At 42.0% G+C, this 24,484-nt stretch overlaps 1 protein-coding gene across 2 annotated transcripts in view; it reads right to left on the bottom strand.

Annotated features, from left to right (window-relative positions):
- CHID1 (chitinase domain containing 1) overlaps positions 1-24,484 on the bottom strand; it is a 1,625,859-nt gene that overhangs the window by 1,484,047 nt on the left and 117,328 nt on the right. For both annotated transcript variants that reach the window (XM_078684035.1, XM_078684036.1), the window contains one exon: positions 11,272-11,394. In XM_078684035.1, the coding sequence (XP_078540161.1) occupies positions 11,272-11,382 (111 nt within the window). In that variant the 5' untranslated portion in view covers positions 11,383-11,394. The remainder of the gene's footprint in view (positions 1-11,271; positions 11,395-24,484) is intronic.

Below are 24,484 nucleotides of genomic sequence, written 5' to 3'. Positions count from 1 at the left end.
TAAGCTAGTAAAAGCAGCTGATCACAACATGGAGTGTAGCCAATGTAAATCTGAAATGATGTCCACATTATTTATACGAACATATGGCCAGTATGTCATTTTAATGTTCCAACGATGTAGGCCTGATGGAACAAAATTGACAACTTTAATTAAAAATTTTGTAGCTTCGCAGTTGTCAATATCAGGAAGGACTTTTGTAACTGCAGCAATTATATATCATGACGGCCCTTCAATAACATCAGGACATTATACAGCTTATTTAAAGTGTAGAAATGGCTGGTCATTCTGCAATGATTCTGTTTTAATTTTCAAAAACAAAATTGCCATATGACCTTAAAAACTCTTACCTGGTGTTTTTAAAACCAAAATTTTAGGGAAAGAATCTCGGGATGTGCTCTGAGGAATTTCAAGAAGTTCTCATGGCTCCTACACTATTTGGCCTTGAGGATAAGTGTAGTACAGAGACATAACTTTTTACCATAACACTGGACGTCATGGAGAAATACATGCACTTTGAATTAGTTCAGAAAAACTATTTCTTTTTATAAGCTAATTGAAGCAGCCAATCAAAACATAGAGTAGAGGGAATGTAAGTCTGCAACGCTGTCTACTGTTTTACATTGCTTTGTGATTGAAAGTGATGTAGAGAATTAAATAATTGTAGTAGTCAGAGTTAGTGTAAGTCTGCTTCATAGTAAGCAGTATCAGTGTCATAGGAAATGTAGAACATGACTGAGCAAGAAGGGGAAGATATTACTATTCCAGGATTGTGAAAATGATCTTCAACATTTTAATTCTGAAAGTTGCGGAAATGCCAAATGACGGGATTGGCTTACAAGAAATCCAAGAGTTATAAATGGGTCTGACAAGATTTGGCCTTGTGGAAACTTGTGGTAGAGAGCAAGAAGTCATTTATTGCATGTAACATGTTTTTAAAAACGATGGAGATTTTCTTTCAGAAAGTGGCGGGCTGAAAGTAATAACAGCACAAAAGAGTGTAAGCTGTTCATAGGACATCCTTTGACGTCATGGAAAGTAAGTTAACTTTAAGGAGTTCTGAATTCTGATTTCTGATGTTGTATGGGTTTTTTAAACACAATCATTTTGATTGTGTTTTTTTTCCCCTCTGTTATATGATGAATACCTTCAAGTCACTGTTTTTAGTGAATTTTGATACATTCTGAGAACAGCAAAAATAAACCATTTAACATGTATAATTAATTCTGTACTGTTTGCATTTATGATGTATATGTAGAACTGTGTAGGAGGCATGGAGAAGGTGAGGCTTCTGTAAGTGTCAAAGTTGTTGCATGCAGTGCTGCACTTCTGCGTATTCTTTCATATGCTAGACTACATCTGCACAATGAGATACCTAAGCAAAGGAAACACAAGTGATGTGATTGTGAAATGAGCAAAATAAATTGCACGTATTTCAATTACATCACCTGTGTTTCCTATCATTACGAATCACATTGTGCAGATCAAGTTTAGGTCTGTCCAGGGAAACATAGGAGGTTTGGACTTTGTTCAAGAGTGCAGTGGACATGACTCACTTCATTGGTAGACCTTCACATGTATTATGTCCTCTGTTCTCTTCAACAACTCGAAATTTCATCTGCAACCCTGAGTAGGCCTCAACTCAAAAAAACTCTGGATAGGACACATCTTATTGGCATCCTGAAGCAATTATTTAAAATTTTAGTGTCTTGCGACACTTTTCTGAGACAACAGCAATGCAAAAGATGCACCATGTTTTAAGATAGGCCTTATTCATCTGCATCAAGATACTGTTAGTTTAAAATGTATATCTTTAGGACTGTGCAAAAGTGGTTTTAGCGGCAGTTTTCTGTCGCTAAAAGCAGCTTTAGCGACACATTTCTGCCAATAAAAGCTGCAAAACTTTTATTGCCTATGTTGATGATATGGCTCTATGTTACTTACATTTCTTTGCTGTTTCAATTAATCTTTTTCTGTTATTTTTTGTTTTCTGTTTTCTATTTTTTCTCTCTGTTATTCCTCAAGTTTTAATCTTATTTTGAACATTCACTCACATTCTCCAAGAAACTCTTCTTTGTTAATGTTATACTCTCTTTTTTTTTCTTTCACTTCGTTATCTATTTTGTTTTTCACAATTATACCCTCTTCCGTCTTTTCTTCGGTAAATAGATCTATTAAACAGTATCTCTTCTTTACTCCCTATAGCTGTCTTTCTTTTAACATCACTGTTTACTTTCCTTATACTTACTCTTTTTTTTTGTAAAAATTTTTTGGGGTTAGCTCCCGGTCCGCGTACCGGGAAGCTAACCCGGGAGCGAACCAAAAGAAATAGAGCTTGCCAGAGTGCTAAACATTCTAGCAATTTTTTTTGAAAGGGAAGGTAGTTCTGAAAAGAACTTTTTCTTTTATATTTTTGTTGTTTTATATTTTTTTGTAATTTTTTTTAATTTTTTGTTTTTTTTGTATTTTTTGAACGATTTTATATTTTTTTTGGTTTTTTTTGGGGGGGGGGAAACAACAAAAAACAGGCGTTGAAAAGGGCTCAACAGGAGCAAAAAAAAAATTACTGGGGGCGGTTAGGGCAATCATGGTGTTCATACGCCAGGTTTATAGCATTGATGCTCATGTTGCCACACGCTAACAACGCACGACAGTGCATACAAGAGTGTATCATATGGCCAAAATTCTCTTGTATATTTGGCACAGTTTCCCGTGCCTCTTCTGGTGTTAACGCAATTGGTAATCTTGGTCTGGCCACAGGAGTTGGTCTTGGATTGTCCTGCATATCCCTTATTTCCGCCCGGCTGTAATTTAGTGGATGCTTCCTTGTCATGTGCCTGTGCATTGTGTGATTTCCGTAACTATATTTCTTGTCCGTCCCTCTTGATAATTGTTCTTTGCATATGCGGCAGGTGACATACCTCGCATTGACTTTTTTTTGGCCACGAGGGATCGAATAAAACTGCCAGATGAAACTGGCTTTCTTTCTGGAAACCCGGGGCACCTCTTCTAAGAACTGTGGTTCTTCTCCCTCCTCATCCATTTCTTCATCTTCCTCCTCAGTGTTGGTAATGACCTGGGGAGGTGGTCCTCTCTTCCCATGAGGAGGTGGAGGTGGTGGTGGGGGTCCACCAGCTGAAGCTACCAATGAAGCCATTTATCATATAGTAGTAAAGGTCTTCCTCTCACAATGATGAAAGTCAGAGTGAGGAAAGAAGGAGGGGTTTTCATCATTTGGGAAAAACAATACTTCTCAACCAATGAAAAGTGTTATTTTTAGGTCACCTGACCTAGCCTTACATCATTATGAAACCAAAAGGGAAATGAACCAATGAAAAGTGTTATTAACAAGTCACATGACCTGTTATGCTTACGTTACGCGCTCCGGTCCGCGCCCCGGATAGCTTCCGGGTCGCTGCGCTTCGCGCCTCGGTCCGCGCCCCGGTGCACTTCCGGGTGCGCTAACGCGGTACGTCACAAGACGCATTACGCGGCAAGGCGATACGTCGCGTTTTCGCGACGCGCCGCGGATCGCTTCCGGGGAGCTGCGTTTCGCGCCTCGGTCCGCGCCCCGGGGCACTTCCGGGTGCGCTAACGCAGTACGTCATAAGACGCATTACGCGGCAACGCAATACCGTCACTATGTTGATTTCTTACCGGTTCGCGGACCGGGTCGCGGCTTTAAATTGAGCTAACGGGAAGCTTCCCGGTTCGCGGACCGGGAGCGAAACAAAAAAATTATTTAAAAAAAATTATTAATAAACATATAAAATATATTTTTGGATTTAAAGAAGAATACATTTTACAGCTATAGATATTAGCATTTACAAAACCTTGAAAATTCACTGAAAAAACCATAGGTTATACACCATATATAGTTAGGAATTAGCATTTAAAAAACCTTATTTTACTCACACAAAACCATTGAAATTCCATATATAGTTAGTTGTACTAACTATATATCGCGCACCCGCAATCCACTGCTGATCATGTCACATATTACATCATTCATGACATGGTCAGTGACATCACTGATGACATCACTGATGACATCTCAAATGACATCACTGATGACATCACTGATGACATCTCAAATGACATCACTGATGACATCACTGATGACATCACTGATGACATCACTGATGACATCTCAAATGACATCACTGATGACATCTCAAATGACATCACTGATGACATCACTGATGACATCTCAAATGACATCATTGATGACATCACTAATGACATCACTGATGACATCACTGATAACATCTCAAATGACATCTCAAATGACATCACTGATGACATCTCATTTGACATTACTGATCACATCACTGATGACATCATTCATGTGATAATACGATGAACCTCTTCAGACTCTAATATAACCTTAGATACACTCAGTGTAAACACAGACTCGCAGATTGTCACTCATCCATGAAGTTACACACACACCTAGTCCGTCATGCAAACAATCAATCACACCTCCATTTCCTTAACTATACAGTTAAACACACCTTACTTATTCAAACATATACTAAAACATATTTACTCACTTATACAATCCTGGATACAAGTTCACAATGATCCATACAGCCACTCACACATTCACTGGCTCTTATGCACAGTTATTTATATATGTCAACTCTCACATGTACTGTATTTTACATATGTACTTACTTTGACATGTAGCACTGAGATATCTATTCACTCACCAATACAGTCATGCACACAGTCAACCACCCATACAGCTGTTTCCACATGCACTTTTGAACCCATACATCTATGCAGAGAGTCATACACCTCCCAGCCACCCATACACACTCTCAGTCTCCCATACAAATACTTGGGCAACCAATCAATAACCCATATAGTTAATCATATAGCTACTGATCAACACATGCAGCAGTTTACAGAACAACAGACATAATGATGCACAAATTAAGACAGTTTAGTCACTAACCCATGCACTCAGTGAGACACATTTAATCACTCACTCATACAGTCAGTCATGCACCTACTAAATCCTTTGTTCAGACACTTCTACATCCACTCATTCTTCAATATGTAAAACATATTTTAACTTTTCAGAAACATACAGTCACTGGATGTTGTCATCAGTGATGTCATCAGTGATGTCATTTGAGATGTCATCAGTGATGTCACTGACCATGTCATGAATGATGTAATATGTGACATGATCAGCAGTGGATTGCGGGTGCGCGATATATAGTTAGTACAACTAACTATATATGGAATTTCAATGGTTTTGTGTGAGTAAAATAAGGTTTTTTAAATGCTAATTCCTAACTATATATGGTGTATAACCTATGGTTTTTTCAGTGAAAATATCTCTCTCTCTCTCTCTCTCTCTCTCTCTCTCTCTCTCTCTCTCTCTCTCTCTCTCTCTCTCTCTCTCTCTCTCTTCTCTCTCTCTCTCTCTCTCTCTCTCTCTCTCTCTCTCTCTCTCTCTCTCTCTCTCTCTCTCTCTCTCTCTCTCTCTCTCTCTTCTCTCTCTCTCTCTCTCTCTCTCCCTCCCTCCCTCCCTCCCTCCCTCCCTCCCTCCCTCCCTCCCTCCCTCCCTCCCTCCCTCCCTTGTACGTGGACGATGTGACCCTTTATATTAAAGACCGAGAGCATAATCTCAAACCCACTATTGCACGTGTTTGTCAAATTCGGAGGCCTATCCACATAAATTAGTCCAAGTCGCAGATATTCCCGCTGACTAGTTCAGTCACTCCCTTTGACACGGACTACCCGCTCGCATGGTGCGAAGATGATGCCAAATATCTAGGGATCCGGGTAACAACAGACTGGGATGAATTGATGCGCATCAACTATGGATGTGCAATGTAACATATCACAAATTGTATCACCCGATGGATTGCCCTCCCCTTGACCATGGCTGGGCGCATCTCCCTTATAAAAATGGTGATCCTACCCAAATTTGTATACCTTTTTTTAAACATTCCATACGACCCTGGACGACATTTCTTTGCCACACTGCGGACGGAACTGGTTTGGCTCGTGTGGGGAGGAAAACAACCACGCATACAGTGGAATGTGATGATGCGGCCTTATTCTCATGGAGGCTTTGATATACCTAATTTCAAGCTCTATTATCTTTGTGTACAGGCTCATTATGCCCACTTCTGGTTCCAGCCACCTCACTATACGGCCCATGTTGCTACTGAACATTGGCTCGCAGACCCCATCCCTCTGAACGGAGTCATTCTAGCCCCCGCGACGCCTCGCAGTGGCAACCCATCCTCCGTAGATTGTACACTCACAGCCTGGCTCCGCATTTTGGATCACATGCATGCACCTAGTTTATATTCCCCTCTCCTTCCGCTTACATACCATCCTGAACTAACACTATTACAGGAAGGGCTCTTCAAAAACACCATGCGTAAACGAAACATCCGTTGCTGGGGGATCTATATAGTAATGGCAAACGCCGTTCTCTCCAACAAATGTGCCATGACCCCCTGCCATCTATCATGGAAATGTTTCTATATGCTCACCTTCGCCATGGTATTCAGGCTAGCAGTGACACATTCCCGTCTGAACCCGCTACATTTGCCCCGTTACACAACGTACTGCGTGCTCCCACTGCTTCACATTTGGTGTCCACGCTCTACCACGACCTCTATGTTGACATTGAGTATTCCCTATGCCCAGCACGCGCTAAATGGTCGGCAGAATTGGGCATTGAACTCACTGATGTACAATGGCTCTACTGCTGTAGACAGACGGAGCAGGTATCAGCCAATAACAGACTTCGCATCATGCATTATAGATTCTTACATCGCAACTACTATACCCCAGTTAGACTCCACAGATTCGGCTTGAGAGATACGCACAGATGTGACAGGTGTAAATTAGAACATGCTGACTTCTTGCACCTTGTCTTGGATTCTCCTGATAACCATACCTAATCGACCAAAGTCCTTACGGCCCTCGACTCAATGGTCTCTCTGCCTCTCTTGAAATCTCCACGGTTAGCCCTTTTAGGGTACACTGAACAGCTCCCTGTTAAGCATCGGCGCATTGTGTCCTTCTGCCTGGTTCTTGCTAAGCGGCGCATAGCCTGCCGATAGTGTAGAGGGCGGGAACCTAAATTTAAGGACTGGCTGTGAGATATGATACTATGGCAGAATCAACTCAACACTTATGCTGAACTTCTTCCCTGTTCTTCCTGCCCTCATGACATTTGGGGCCCACTGCAGACATATTTACTAGAACACCCCTATACTGATGGGGCCTCGTCTTAAAGTCAGTCAGTACCTGCCTCGACACATATGCACTACTGACTACTCCGGCCTCCTCTTCCAGAACATCACTGCAATCTACTATACTGTTAACACCCCTGACGTGCCCATTTTCAGTGCAGAATGTAACGGCAAATGTATAATGCCCTGATGTGCTTTCCGAATTATTGTACTACAACAGTAGTGTGTACTAATCCACATCACTAAATTATGTGCATGCCTGTTTGTGTGTGTGTATCCAGATATGTCAATGAAATGTGCTCCTATCTGTTTCAGCTTTGTCTCCCGTATGGATATTGCATTTGATTGTCTGTAAATTGATTGAAAAAGTTTCAATAAATAAAGTTTAAAGTTTTTTTTTTTTTTACTATTTACTAAATCAAGGACTACATTTATGTTCTATCTGAGCCCCATCATCATAGATGATCTTGTGCAAGACTGAAGAACAAGGTACTTGCTTTCGGTGCTGATATTTCTGGTGGATACTCTAACTGCAGTTTCCTCACTGTGAAAATCACAGAAATTACCGTTAGCATAAGCTGAAGCCATTTTGGTTATGGCAGCCATTTTAGTTAGCCATGTGCTCGCCATGTGCTTCTCCTGTCTTCACTGTTGCCTGCCCTTGTATTTCGCTGGAGTCATCAACTATAATTAACTCTTTCAACACTGAGTTAGAGCAATGTATGATCAGAAAGGCCTGTAGCTGCCAGAATGCATCAGTCTTAGTGTGTAACTGTCAGGCTATTCCAACTGATGTAAGAGTTTTTGTTACTCCTCCCACTCTGTTGACTAAGTAGTTTCAAGTTTTCCTTCGACAACAGAATGTTTTCCCAACTGAAATTTCAATACACAACATGGCGTCTCAAACATTTTGCATAACAATCTTAACTTAAAATGCCAGGAATAATGCAAGATAACGCCGATGTAAACAAAATTTCATCCAGGCTTACCAGAGATCACTGTCCTCTGATTTCCACTTCTTCGAGGTAGCTTAACCAACCTGGAGAAAATGCATCCTCCAGACAAAGAGGATGCACAAGGCTCGCAGCCCAAAAAGCTTTAGAATCATTCTCACCAATACCCAGGATTGGGTCACACACATTGGGATCTTATCCTGAAAGTCCCAGACTCACTAATGAAGTGGAGATACTTGAATGACACTGTGTCTACGACAGCCCCTACAAAGGAATCGTCTGTGTAGGCATCAGGTGGAACTTAGGTGTGCTGACGGAAAACCCAAGAGAGCAATTGTCATCTAGAGGTTGTCCATGACTGACTGAGTCAGCAAGCCTGCCTTGAGCAATTAGTCAGCGAGGTATGGGAACACATGTATTCTCAACCTTGGAATATGGGCAATGACGATCTGCCTTCACTTTTGTTAACACTTGAGGGGCTGAGGTGAGACAAAAGGTAGAAAAGCAAACTGGATATTTCCTGACCACACCATGATCCACAGGTCACATCTCTGAAACTGAAAGATGGGTATATAATAGTACGCAATATGCAAGTCCAAAGACGCAAGCCAGTCTTCTGGGTCCAGAGCAAAAAGAACTAGGAGCCTTAGTGAGCATTTTGAGATACTCCTTCTGCCAGAAGGCATTCAGAGTTCAGAGGTTTAGGATGGTTGATGCCTTCATCTGTCTTCCATTCACGGATGTAGCATATGTAATAGCACTTGCGAACGACACCGGTACCCTCTCAATGGCACCATTACTCACACTAAAGCTGGTCCCCTGCATCAAAACAGTGGCCTGGTCTGGTGGAACTTGCCCTGATAAAGGAGCTAAGATATATACAGGGGGCAGCACATGGGGAGCAGGTTAAATTAATGACAGGGCCATAGTTCCTCTGAACGATTACTAATCTCTATCGATCAAACATCATGGAATTCCAGCCAGAGAGAAAAACTAGAGTCCTGCAGGTTGTGGCTCTGGAAATGCAAAGCAGAGCATCACACAGAGACTTCTGCCACAGGGAGGAGGAGGAAGTTGCATCGGCTAATGTGAATGGCCTCAGCTGTCAATGTGTTTCCTGAAGCAGCGAAATGTGTGGTTCAGTTCCTGCACCGGCTGAGAGGACTGTCACTGTTTGTATCGTAAGCTTCGTAAATAGCCCCTGAATTTCCTGTACTTTTGGTGAAACTGAAGTGGAGCGAGCTATGGCATAGATGTCCTTAAAGTGTTCCAGTGCTGAGTCAGACTTCTCTTTAAACAGTGTAGACACAACAAAGGGCATGTCCATGAGCGAGGACCAGGCATCCTCTGGAAATCCTGTTGTGCGCACCCAAGCATACCATCTGAGAACTACACTTGTGCCCATTGAGTGGATACCGGGGTCAGGACCGGGTCTGGCAAGGGTGCCAATGGAACCAGCACCGGCAATGGAGTTGGCATAGATCCTGGGACTGGGGTGAATTTCTGGAAAGGTGTCGGCATGGGCTTTCCAGCTTGTGAGTTCCGGGGAAAAACCTGCTGGGAAAAGTACGACTGGTTCCACTGAAGGCTCCATGTGGTTTGAGGCAGCATAGGGACAGCCAGCAGTGTCTTAAAAATCTGCAGCATAGCCTCTTTAAATGCTTCTGTGCGGCAGCGTTGAAGATGGCATGGGGAATTTGGGGCCTGTCAGGATCAACTGAGAAGAGAGCGGAGAGTCTGCAGACACTGGAGTAATTGCCCATGGAGTGCCAACTGCGCAACTTCTCACCTGACTTCGAGTGGCAAGAGGGTTGTCTATCCCCACTTAGGTCTTCTTGCTCTTTTGGCTAGTTTGGACTGTGACTAACAAAGATCTCTAGCAGGACTGAAAGTTAGTGAGGGATCACCCTCACAACTTAGTGCAAGATCGACCCTGCCACATGGATCAGGAGTGGGACTATTGCTTCAGTGTCACCTCTTATGTTACGCGACATATAATTTTGCCTCCCGGTCTCAGACTGTTTTGGGGTGCATCGCAATGCACTTCTCATATTACTTTCAAGTCATGTCGTGGAAAATGTTTGAAGTCATCGAAGACTGACTTATTGGGAGCGGATAACATTTTTTTTTTTTGTGGAGTTTTATATAGCGCGAACTAGACCCGAACCGAATCAGGTATCAGAGCGCTTTACGTAGCACAAGTTACGTTTTTTACATGAGGACACACTTTCATTTTTAGGCATGGGGAAATTAAGTGATTTGTCCAGAATCACAGAAGGTTTTGGCGTCGTTACCGAGACTCGAACCCAGATCCCCAGGTCCGAGGTCGAGCGCCTTAGCCGTTAGGCCAGCTACTCTCCCCAAGGGCTAACTTGGCTGGAAGGAAAAAAAAGCAACAAAAAAAACAATTGTACCAGAAAGGCATCTCATTCACTAAAGTTGCATTTGGCACTCACTTTAAAACAAAACTCTGTTCCAATGGTCCAGAGGGTAGTTAGACGCAGTTAACTGGAAATTATGGTGAATCTATATGAATTCAATAAATATTCTTGTAACATGCAACGTTTCCTTCTAGGAAAATACCTTAAAAAAAATAAAACAGCAAGTTCATGCCCTAAAAATGAATGGAACAATAAAACTAATCATAAAGCTAACCTTTCGTGACTTAGGCCTAGCAAAGTGTCAGAATCCATTAACGAATATATGGCAAATCAATAGACTCCTCTTCAAGTGGCCATGTGCAAATCGAATTGATAAAAGCATGAGTTGAAGGGCTCAAAAAGAAAGTCACTGATGTCAGCGTGGTGGAGTGGTGCTTATATATTGCTCTGCTCAATCACTTCTAGAGCAGTGCGATGTCACTGTGCAGCTAGCAGGCTCTACCTAGTAGCACGTGAGAGATACTGGCTGAAAATAGCCTGGGCTTATTTGAAAAATGAGAAATCTGCGGTTGGTAGTATCCATCAGAAAGAGGCTTTATAACAATCTCAACTTCTAAAACAAGCACCTCTGGAATGTACCAAGTAAAAAAAAGCCAGACCCGCCTTGCAGTTTCCTAAACGATTATTCAATGTTCAATGGAATCATCTTACCTTGACTTCTGGTGTTTTTGTGGTAGATTTCTTAGCATCTGTTTTGGACAACGTTGCATCTGACAGCTGATAAACCAGAGCGAGGGAGAGCACAAGGCCAAGGATCTTCATGTCAGAACTCAACTGCAAAAAAGGATTCAAAAGCAAGTCACAAAACACCAAAACCACCACAAACGAAACAGAATAAAAGAAATGTGCGGTCATTAAACGCTTTCTTTCATTTTGCTCCTTTTTGAAATCTCCACACACATCGTAGTTTTCATAAGGAGTCCACCTCACAAAGCTTTCTTCCATGAACAAGTGTAACTTACTCCTGCAAGTTCGCAAGTGAATGAGAAATAAATCAAGAGTAATAGACACCTATAGAAATATTAGTGAGACTCCGATCCAATGCAAGGAATATATTATATATATATATATATTCACTGAAAAAACCATAGGTTATAGACCATATATAGTTAGGAATTAGCATTTACAAAACCTTGAAAATTCACTGAAAAAACCATAGGTTATACACCATATATAGTTAGGAATTAGCATTTAAAAAACCTTATTTTACTCACACAAAACCATTGAAATTCCATATATAGTTAGTTGCACTAACTATATATCGCGCACCCGCAATCCACTGCTGATCATGTCACATATTACATCATTCATGACATGGTCAGTGACATCACTGATGACATCTCAAATGACATCACTGATGAGATCACTGATGACATCTCATTTGACATCAATGACCACATCACTGATGATATAATTCATGTGACAATACAATGCATCTCCTCACGTTTTAATATAACCTCTGTTTCACCCAGTGTTAAATACAGAGTATAATTTTTGAAACCATTGACACACCAATACTAGTTACTACATACGTACTCACTGATTCCTACGTCTACACACACATTCACTCATTCACCCATACAATCATTCATACATACAATCACTCATCTTTACAACACTATCATATGCACTCATACACCTATACAGACACTTACACTCTGCCACTCATCCATGGAGTTACTCACACACCTAGTCAGTCCTGTAAAGAATCAATCACACTTCCATTTTCTTGTCTATACAGTTAAACATAGAGCACCTTACATTTTCAAACATATACTAACACATACTTACTTTCTTATACAATCATTGATACAAGTACACATTGATCTGCACAGAGTCACACACCTCCCAGCCAGCCACACACACACTCAGTCTCCTATACAAATACTTGGACAATCAATCAATAACCCATATAGTTAATCATATAGCTACTGATCAACACATGCAGCAGTTTACAGAACAACAGACATAATGATGCACAAATTAAGACAGTTTAGTCACTAACCCATGCACTCAGTGAGACACATTTAATCACTCACTCATACATTCAGTCATGCACCTACTAAATCCTTCGTCCAGACACTTATACATCTACTCATTCTTCAATATGTAAAACATATTTAAACTTTACAGAAACACACAGTCACTGGATGATGTCATCAGTGATCTCATCAGTGATGTCATTTGAGATGTCATCAGTGATGTCATCAGTGATGTCACTGACCATGTCATGAATGATGTAATATGTGACATAATCAGCAGTGGATTGCGGGTGCGCGATATATAGTTAGTGCAACTAACTATATATGGAATTTCAATGGTTTTGTGTGAGTAAAATAAGGTTTTTTAAATGCTAATTCCTAACTATATATGGTGTATAACCTATGGTTTTTTCAGTGAATTTTCAAGGTTTTGTAAATGCTAATTCCTAACTATATATGGTCTATAACCTATGGTTTTTTCAGTGAATTTCAATGGTTTTTTAATAGCAAATATCATAAGCTGTCGAATGTCAAGTACGTGGTAAGTAAAAACATTTTCGTGTTTATGCACACTGATCTGCTTTGAATGCTGCCCCCCACCCCTCATTTCTATTAGGAGTACTCTCTCTTTGCAGATAGTGAAGGGTAGTTAACGCAGCCCTTTGCCCCCTTTGTAATCCGTCGTGCCTGCTTCTCTCTCCATTTGATTGATTGTTCTCTTTGGTTCATTCTCTATTTACAAACAAGCACAGAGTCGCAATACTCTGTTTAGTCTTTGCAGATAGCGAAAAATCGTGTAAAAAAACAAAAGGAATCGAGCAAAATCAGTAGGCCACTAATGGGATCTCTTTTTGACCTCGCTAAAATAGAAACATTAGGAACAACCTGTTGAAAATAGCAATGCGTATGTATATAAGCGGCGTTCATTTGTGTTCACAGTACCCCTTGTTGATTGTTTCAATCGAGCATTGAATTGTTCGAAGTTAATTCTCTTAAGGATCTTCTCTACCTGCAAATGAGGAAGAATAGGAATATTCTCTCTCCCTTTGCAGATAGTGAAGGGTAGGTAACGCAAGCCTTTAACACGTCGTACCTATTTCATTCCTCATTGATTGATTGATTGTCCGAACATTGACTGTTTGGGAATTAGTTCTTTTTGGAGGTATTCCCTGTTTGCAAATAAACGTAGGAAAATCTTTGCAAGTAGTGAAAGGGTACGTAATGCGGACCTTTCTCCCCCGTTGTAATCTGTCATGCCTATCTACTCCCCACTGATTGATGCACCTTTTTCACCCGGACCATTTACTAGAGATACGTCATCTGGCCCGACCAGAGAGCACCCCTAGTGAAAAGGACATATGCAATAATAACGAAGTGATCACTGTATCCTGTTAACAGAAACTTTACCATGAAACAACCTGGAAAGAAAAAAATAGGAAAACGAAAATCAGTAGGCCACTGATGAACATGAACTTTTATTAAACAACGAACAAAGAAACGATAACATAACGTAATGATAAAACCTATTAATGTCCTAGAAACAAGAAAACGTTAAAATATGCCAGTGGTGAGAGACCAGAAAAACAGTAAGAGAAACCAAATCACCCCTCGCTGTCCCACCGCCTGCCACGCCAAAAAAATCGATAGACTAGGGAAAATGCAAGTCAGTAGAACATCCACCCCCACTCTGGAAACTTCCAAGGTGGGGCAGGGTTCCGGCTACGCCCAGCCGGGAGCAGCCCATATAAGGCAGGTCCTGCTGCCACGCCTCGGCCAGGAGATCCTAACGTAGGGTGTAGCCGGAGGAGAGGCCGAGGCCAGCGGGACCCGGCCAGGGGATTGCCTTTACAACGCTGAACAGTTGCAGGGGGGGGAATGTCTCCTCGACCCTCCCCTCTCTCTCCCAGTCCGGCCGCGGTGGCCCTTGAGAGTTGCAGGTAGTCCCGCCACATGCTCTTCCGGTCCGACCACCAACGGTCGGGGGGCCGAGGCCGACGGGATCCGGCTGCAGCCGATAAACCAAGAAACCCGTTCATGGGGCCAGAGCCAGGGGCGTCCGGCCGACATCCACCGGAAGCCCGGCCCGAAGACGGACGGGACACTTCTTTCTTTTATAATGGCTGCGACAACACTGGGGGGGATGTCTTGCACATGCCTCCGACCCCCCCCCCCTCGTCCTCATCGCCTGGTCCGGCCATAACAAATCTCAAGCGAGACGCCGTGGGGTGCACTGGGAGGGAGAGACGGTGCGAACAGGCCTCTCCCGCCTCCCCAGGTGGAGGCTTCCCAGCTGCACCCTCAGCGCTCCAGGCGCCCGGAAAAGGGTTCTTCCACTGTGGCCATGCTGCAACGTCTCGCCCGGCAGGGTGGAGCCCGTCCGCTCATGTGACCCCGCGATCGCCGGTAGCTGCCGAACTCTCAAAATGGCGGTCGACCTGGCAAGAGCGGGCCCAGCATAAAGAAATGGCCCGGTCACTGGTTGACTCCACCACCGTAGTCCTCCACGACCTTGAAGATTCTAGAGGAGCCGCGGGAGTCTCCGACCCCCGATGGGGAATGACTGCCATGATCGCCCGTGGAGTGACGAAACTGTATCCGCGGGACGTCGGCGCTCCCATGCTGGTGCCAGCCTCACTTTGAATTACTAGAATCCTGCAGACCTCACTTCCGGTGAAAGCACAGTGTGACCCGGTAGGAAAAATTATTGCACCCCCTCCCCTTTTTGACTGATAGTTCAAACCACCGATCCTTTCCTTTGCCCTTTTAACGGAACTTTGGACTGCCTCCCCCTCTTTTACATTTTCTAGAGAAAACAAAACATTAACCACTACATTAGCATAGCAGTTGACACCAGAACTGTTTTCAAATTGAAAACCAACAACATCTTCAACAGAATCCTTTTTGTTTCTGCTGTGACCCTGCTACAGCACAGGCATTGTCCCCAGCAGTAATTCTGCATTGCCGGTAAGAATAGCTGTGGTGCCTACTGGACTCACTCACCCCCGCGGCGCCCCACGCCGTTTTTTGCTGGGCGGCAACTTACTAGACATCACTTTCGTGCCATCTAGATTTCAGCGCGTTCTGCTGCCTTGGAACTATTCGCACAACAGACCGCTACTGACAAGAATATTTCATTATTGGTGCTGTCAATTTCAATAAATCTATTGGATAATTCAAAAGAAATTGCCACGGTCTCTTCGTTGTTTAAATGTTTTTACTGTTTTTGTTTTCTTGTATATATTTATATGTTATTAAAGTTTTATATTCCTACTACTTTGTTGGAGTGCTATATATTTTTAATGTGACACATAATTGTAAAAACTTTGATGTACAAAGAGTCATTCCTGGAATCTTCCGCTTCAGGCTCGGTCCCCTCCCCAATCACAATACAGGATGGTTTTCAGATAGTAGGAACACGTGTGGTGTGACGGATCTCATCGGGTGTGGGCCTTGATCTACTATAACTCCTTTGAAGAGGGGTGATTCTTTACAGCTGGGGCCATAAACTACATCTGCAGGGCTAGCTGATAGCCTGGACAATCGGACACAGAGAAAGAGGAGTGTCAGAGGGTGCGGTAGTGAATAGGGCGAAAGGGAGGTGTCGGGCGGGCACAGAGTGTGATTCTCAGGGAAGAGCAGCGCAGATGGGGGGAGGTTTATTGCCCATGCATAAGACAGAGAGCGGTGGTGACCAGTGCCTAGGGAAGATGCTTGCGTGGGTGAGGAGCCATGCTACGAATCGACAGCGTGCAGAGAGTGGGTCTGGTCAAGACATCTAAAATGGCTGCCGTGCACGACAAAAGTGTGGCATTTCAAAAAAGGCAAGATGGCGCAGACAATGTTTTTCAACACTTCCTCATTTCCTTCGAATCGAACGTTAACAGACGTTGGGGCATATTACCAAAGTTAAGCGATATTTATCGCTAACGATGCTTACCAACCAATTTTTTACCACTAAGCATCGTCAGAAATTATCGAAGATAAACCTTGCTATTATCAAGGTTTATCGCAAATGCGATAATAAACGGCCGCAATGCATGAATATCGCTAAAAACTCAGCGATATTCATGCATTACCGAGCTAATGCTCTTAGCCATGTTATCCACCTCCCATTGGATAACATGGCTAAGAACTGCTCAGGGCAGGTGTTACTTTTTGGAGATATTCGCGCTTAGCGCGAATATCTCCAAAAGTTGGTAATAGGAGATAGATATCTTGCATGTTGTAATGCAAGTTATTGTGGTATATGGAACTCATACCATAATCTCTCAGGAAAGCAGAAACTGATCCTTTTGGGACCGCCTAAAAAGGCCTAGGGGGTGAGGAGTACTCTACTTTGCCCCCTTTTCACGTTCCGAACTATTTTATTTTACTCTCTTCTGTAATTACACAAAATAGCAGCGATAAGATGCATCGGAGACACACAGTGAGAGAAAGGAGGCCGGAGATGAAGAAGAGAGGTCAAATACACATTGGAGATAATATAGTGGCAGAAGGGAAGTAAATATGAGTAAACTTACCATGTAACATAAAAATGTTGCACTCTATACTATAAGTCTCATTTTATACTACAATCACTTCGCTACAACCTCATAAATTAAAAATAAAAATGAATAATGTCTCAAACAATTTTTGATTTCTAAATATAAATTTATTCTTCAGAATTTTCTAAATTTGAAAGAACTAGTAACATGTCCTCATCAGCAATGTCCTCATTAAAAGTCTCCAATGATGATTCTTGTAACTCTATGGTCTCCAAACACTCGATAAATTCGCCATCAAGAGATTGATCAAAAAAATCATTCAAGTCATCTCCTCCTTGTGACAATATTTCATTATTGGTGCTGTCAATTTCAATCAATGTAGTGGAATCATTCAAGTCATCTCCTCGTGACAATATTTCATTATTGGTGCTCTCAATTTCAATCAATGTAGTGGAATCATTCAAGTCATCTCCTCCTTGTGACAATATTTCATTATTGGTGCTGTCCATTTCAATCAATCTAATGGAATCATACAAGTCATCTCCTCCTTGTGACAATATTTCATTATTGGTGCTCTCAATTTCAATCAATGTAGTGGAATCATTCAAGTCATCTCCTTGTGACAATATTTCATTCTTGGTGCTGTCCATTTCAATCAATCTAATGGAATCATACAAGTCATGTCCTCCTTGTGACAATATTTCATTATTGGTGCTCTCAATTTCAATCAATGTAGTGGACAATTCAAAAGAAATTGCCACGGTCTCTTCATTGTGAGCCATTTTATTTTGAAATTGCTTGCTGTAAATTGCAGAAAAAAATAATCACTTTCATTTATCGTTTTTAGTAATACATAATATAAAACTAACTTTATCAAGTATTTAGTATAACAGAAGGACTGCAAATAAATAACAGAAAACATTTTTCAAATTATCTTCAAGTGTACAACATAGTTCCCCTTACAAATTAACAACTCACCTTTTTAAAAGTAGCAGAAGTGTTAGTACTGTGTAAATCAAACACCAGAAATTCACCACCAAAAATTCCTCACAAATGTACCTCAGACAGTAGTATCACAAAATGGCTGTGGTTTCCTCTCATTTGACATATATACATAACCAATTAACTTTCATCACACACAAATACAAAACCAAAGTAACATTTTAATTGGTTCTAAATTTCAACACTTTCAAATGTGTTTTCCCCATGCAATTTTCCATAGGACATTTACATACGTCTACAGCCTGAATGGCTGAACGGAATTACACCAAACTTGGCAAAATGGTACATCAAACCTAAGAGGTCAGGAAGGATCTACTATGCCCCCTTATGGTCATTTCCCCCTTCGCTTTGGCCTCCTCTTGTCTCTCAATCCTACCGAGAGACAAGATGGCGGCCGCTACGGACTGTTTGGAATGTTGACAGACGCCGGAGAACCAATCAGCTTCGCAAAGCTCCGTAACGCGAAAAGTACGCGAAGCGGAGCGCTGTTACAGATATATATCTTTTTTTTAACGTTAATTTCTCAAAATCCACTGGAGCACATATATTGAGACCTAGCAAAGGCACATCGGGCTACCAGTCCCTAATATTTTGCCAAGTTTCGTGCAAATCCATTCAGCCGTTCGATTATTATTATTTTGGTTTTTTTTTGCCCCGCGGGGCCCTTTTAAAACCTCCACATCAAACGTAGGGGGTCAGCGAGGATCTACTATTCCCCCTTATGGTCATTTGCCCCTTCGCTTTGGCCTCCTCTTGTCTCTCGATCCTACCGAGAGACAAGATGGCGGCCGCTACGGACTGTTTGGAATGTTGACAGACGCCGGAGAACCAATCAGCTTCGCTTCACAAAGCTCCGTTGCGCGAAAAGTACGCGTCCTGGAGCGCTGCCCGGTCCGCTGTTACAGATATATATCTTTTTTTAAACGTTAATTTCTCAAAATCCACTGTAGCACATATATTGAGACCTACAAAAGGCACATCGGGCTACCAGTCCCTACAATTTTGCCAAGTTTCGTGCAAATCCATTCAGCCGTTCGGGCTAAAAGTGAGGCCAACCGCCCTATGGAAAACTCAATGTTAAAAACACGTTTTGGGACCCCCCTTTTTTCTCAGCCCCCCCTTGACGAACCCCCCCCAAATTTTCAAGGGCTGCTCAGAAACATAATGTGCCATTTTCCTGAAAATTTCAGCCAATTCCGTCCACAAACGCCAAAGTTATTAGACATAGAATTTTCAAAAAACCCATAGAGAAAAAATCCTAACTATATATACCTACTGGCGACCGCCAGTAGGTAATATATATATATATATATATATATATATATATATATACACACACACACACACACTCTCCCACACGCTCAATAATATCTATGTAGCATTAGGGCAGGTGGGATCTATAAAGGATCCAATGTTTGAGAGAGTTGACTTTTCAAATGGAAATATTTCCGAGGCAGCAGAAGGTTTGGTAAAGATAGTCATGAAGATGAATCACAATTTCCAACAATGGACGGGAGATATTCCCAGGAGAATATGGAACGGAAGCAGGGCCAGCAGGAGCAGAAAGTAGCAATATTAAAAGACCGATCAGCAAACAGGACCTTCTAACCGGATGTGAGGCAAAATAGCTGTGAAGCCAAATTCTGTAGATTAGTTCACCCATACAGATAAGGAGCTTTGTACAAGCCCAGTTCCAGGAGATGGTGCTTTCTCGTGCATGTGCTTTTATTTACTTAAAGCATTCTATGTTTTGAAGGCACTAAACCAATGCGTATGTGTGTCGCCAGGAACTCTGCATCTGAAGACTGCATTCTCTCATCCTCCACTACATGGTCATTGCTGCTTAAGCCTTCTGTTTCATGAGAAATGACAGTGGCAGTGTTTTAAGTTAGTTTTACATTAGTGACAAACTCATCATTCTAACAATCTAACAGCAGGTCTCCCTAAATTTCTTTTCAGTATGTAACTGCTTTGCCTTGATTCTGTGAACTTGCCCCATTTTCTTCTGCTGGCTTACGTCAAGTGATTTTCAGCTCTTTGTGCACAGATGCACTGTGTTAGCGCCCTTGATGCGATAGATATGTATTTTGACCTGATTACTGCCTGGAAATAAATTAAAATTGACATTTCCATATCTTTGCTGCAAGTGTCAGGCTCCTTCAGGGACACCTCCCTCTTTGTCTAACATCAAATTGTTTCCTACGCGTCGCAAGGTGCACAGGGAACTAAGGGGCAAAACCTGCATGCCGGCTACTGACATAGGCTGCATGCACACAAAATATTAAAAACACCAGGGGGATTAATTCAAAATCATGCTGCATACTGACCATATTATTGATCATGTTAATTTAGATTTCAAGAAGTTTTCTGTAACCTTATTTTTATCTTCACAATCCCAGATGGCGGACCTTTCTTCTTGAATTAGGTCACTTTCCATTTTGCGACTATTTAAGCAGGTCCATTGAGAAGTCCAGTTGTGTCGAAAATGTTTTATGCCAATGCTAGCGCCTTTTTTCTGTGGATCTCTGCTGTTTCCAGTCTTCCTCCGACTACCATTGCTTTTAGTTTGGACCAGCCTGAATGTTAAACTCTGATTTCCAGTTTCTCCTTCTGCTGGGTTGTTTCTTGGAGCAGTGTCGGGCTCCAGTTTCAATAGGGCATATGGCCCTGCCTCCGGATAAATACGGCTTGATGTTCAGGAGAGGAATGTGTACCTTGAAAATAGATCAAGCCCAGGAATTCTCTTCAATAAAAGAATTACTAGCAGCAGTTAATCTCAGAAGCCCAGAATGTGATCTCTGAGAATGCATCCCTCCATCAGTCACTGGCCGACTTGATCCTCCCCTGGCCAGCTTGACAGAGATAAAGTTTGATGGGAACTCAAAAAGGCCATACCCTTGATTTCAGAGCGTAGTCCTCTTCTGGACAACTTTCCTACATTTCTCATTGCATTTCGACAAATGTTTGATAATCAGGATCATGAGATTCTGTACCTTTCACAAGGTTCTCTGGACCTACAATCATATCTTGTAGTTTAAGGGACTGGACAGAAACACTGATTAGACACATTAGACCTCATTTACACTGTTCTTGAGGTGGTGAAGGGATGTGCCACAAACTCATTGCCACAAGCATTAAAAGTACATCGCATTAGCATATTTGTACTGTTGTGTGGCGTTTTAGATTCCGAATGGATTTTCCCGATTCATGCCCTTATATAGGTACAATTCACGTTGCCCTTATATAGGTATAGAAATTAAGTCCTTATTTAGGCATAGCCCATGCTACCCAAATACAGGTATGGCTACTTCCATCCGTTCATCAAACGTCACAACGATTTCTTGAAAACACTGCTTAAGCCGTTAGGGACTTCCCCTTGCATGAATATTGATTTCTCTAAGAACTCAGTTACTTTACAACGAACAACTATTCCCTAGGGGTTCATTCATGACGTTCATATGCCCGACTCTACCTCAAACATGGCATTCCTAAACACCTTCAAGGTATAAATATACCTTCACTTGCTATAGCAAAGCACGGTGGTTCGGTGCAGTTCGACAACCTACTTTTCCGACGCAGCTCGCTACAGCAAGTGTCGAAGGAAGCCGACTCTCCAGCTGAAGCACTGATCAGGAACCTGCCCTCCTCTGCCGAGAAATCCAGCTCCAGTGTTTCTGACTCCCCTTGCGGGGTGTTGGGAAATTGAGTCCCGAGACAGAGATACCAGACCTCCTTCATTCTAAGGTATGGAGCTGATTAGAACCTAGAGAAACCTTTGGCAAATTCTTGGCAAAACTAAACCTATGCCAAAGACCATACTTACTTCTTCCCTCGTACCAGACCGAGGTTAGGTACATTGGGGTAGGCATATTTTAGAAGCACCAGTTGAGTATTTTAGCCTGTGTTATTTATGTATGTATTTTTATATGGCTTAGAAACCATACAATGCTCTTACAGTTTTATTTCATATTTCTGTTTACGCTGTACGCATTATACTTTGCATTCTGCCTAACGATTATAGCAGTTCACCTCTCTTGCATGAGAAAGAAGACTGTTCAATAAACCTTTTATTGAAAACGCCCGTCTCACTATTTCTCGGCAACTCTGTAGAAGCGAAGCATATCAAAATTGACTCAGTGAAATACTTATCCATTGTTTCCACGACTCTGAAGATATTTGTTCCAGTCCTAGGGAAACAAAGTTGTCATGTTTATGCGGTTGCCAGAAACTAATCCCTTCTTGTGTATTCGAGAAAGTTTCTAGTGACCTCTGACCTAGCTGGCACTCTCTATTAAGTTTAGTATATTCGATAGAGACCTACTGATCTAAGTCCTACGTCATATCTATAGGAGATATTATTCCAATGTGCAGAACCTATTGGGAAAATAGGAACTACACTACAGTACCAATAATGATCCAATGCTTAAACATGATATGTTTATTACTAAAATATCTTTATTGTTCTTGTTGTGTGTGCTTTAACACTCATGTCAACAAGGGTCTTCACTATTTGACTAATTTGTTTGTGTTGACTCATTTGTTGTTTCCCTTTGCAGCAGGTGTTAGTTATGGAACATGCTAAAATGACCTGCTGACCCTGATGACGCATCTCTTTGTGCTGACTGTGAGGTCTTCATTGTTGTTTCCCTTTAGCAGCAGGTGCAAGTTCTGGAACATGATTAAGGGGACCACCTTCTGAGATGGCACCTCTATTTAAAGATGTTGTGTCCTTTCAGCTTCACTTGCTATTCATTTTTGATTTTGTTTGGAGCTGCCACATCAAGAAGCCAAACACCCAAGAGGTTGTCTCAATTTCAGAGAGCTGTTCTGGTCTGTCGACAGATCCAGGCTGCATGCGCCCTCTAACTGTGTGCTTTCAGTCCCCACTCATCTTCTTCAGACGTTCGGATGGGTACAGCCTTGTGGTGCTTGAGCAGAATTTCTTCTGGTGAATGGGGGAAAAAAACAGCACTCCGGTAAAGTAGCGAGTTGAGGGCGGGGCACATTTAGGCCTGTACTAGTGATTGGTGAAGAAAGATCAACCAACCACAGCATGAGACACATTGGGAACTAACTCTTAGTCCCCTCCGTTAGTACAGATTTGCCTTTGTACATCGAGGCTTGTTTTGTGAACTCGCAATGAAACTTGAAAAGAACTGTTACAGCTTGTGATTCGGGAATATCAAGACTTTATTTAACATAAGGAATTGTTATTCTGTATGTTGTTCTCTTAGTGGAAACAACCATGATTTTCTTGTGTGAAATGTAAAAACAATTCTTTGTGAAAGTAGAACTAAGAATTGTTGACTAACCTTTTTACTTCCAGGTGTATTTCCCTGCAGTGCCCACCTAACTTCCCTTCCTCCCATTTGGCCACATCCATACTCTAGTGGAATATAGAACTCTGAGTTGATATAGAAAGAGGGCATCTCGAGAGATCCCTACTGAGAAACCAGGCCCTATAAGATGACCTAAAAGAGAAACTTGCTAGGGCGCCCAGACTCCCTAATGTTCAGGCTCTCATCCAATAGGTCATTCAAATCAAAAGTCACGTTCAGGAAAGGCATCATAAGAAAATATTATAATCCTCCTCCAAGACTCCTTCCATACCAACGTTTAAAACATTGTCTAGGATTTCAGAAATTGAAGAGGAACCAATGCCTAAATCTAAAGGGACTAAAGGTCCCTTAACAATGGAAAGGAGACAAGACTCTGCCTATGTATTTAATATGAGAGGGAAAATAACCTTTTGGGTAACTGTCCTGAAGACCAGTGGGCCCCTCGCAGAAGTCGGGAAACTAAAGAGCATGGCCCTAGTGCAGGGAATAGAGTGATGAACAGCAACAACTGCCTTCATCGCCAATATTTTCTAGTTTTTTTCTTCTACAGGGAGAATTTCTTAACTATGCTACTCGTCTTAAGGTTCCTATCCTCATTGACATTGATTGTGTGCATGGACATTCAATGGGCTTCCTATCCCCAGAAAGAAGCTTCTGGTGGCTGTGGAGGAAGTTGATAATACTTTAGTATCTTCTGGACTGGTAGTGGAAGAAACTCAAACACTACCTCTAAAAACAGCCACTCATTATGAGGGGATTACGTTTGATTTAATGGTTTCTCCTCGTTATCCACATTTTCTAGGATTCAAGTGGCTTTCAAAGCAAAATCCCTATATTAACGCTGCTGCCAAAACTCTTTTAGGTTCCGAATTCTGTGTTGACCTCTGTAGTATGACCAATCTTTCACAGAAACATCGGACCTTCATTCCTAAATTCCTGCCACTTCAGTCACCAATCTAGCGGAAATCAAAGACATCTATTGTGAGTTCTTGAATGTGTTTCCAGAAACTACAGCTAAAGAGCTCCCTCATTGTGCCGTTAATTGTGCCATTGAAAT

This window comes from Lissotriton helveticus, chromosome 3_1 (assembly GCF_964261635.1).
Source record: "Lissotriton helveticus chromosome 3_1, aLisHel1.1, whole genome shotgun sequence".
NCBI classification, from domain to species: Eukaryota; Metazoa; Chordata; class Amphibia; order Caudata; family Salamandridae; genus Lissotriton; species Lissotriton helveticus.
This window is presented reverse-complemented; position numbering and strand designations above follow the sequence as displayed.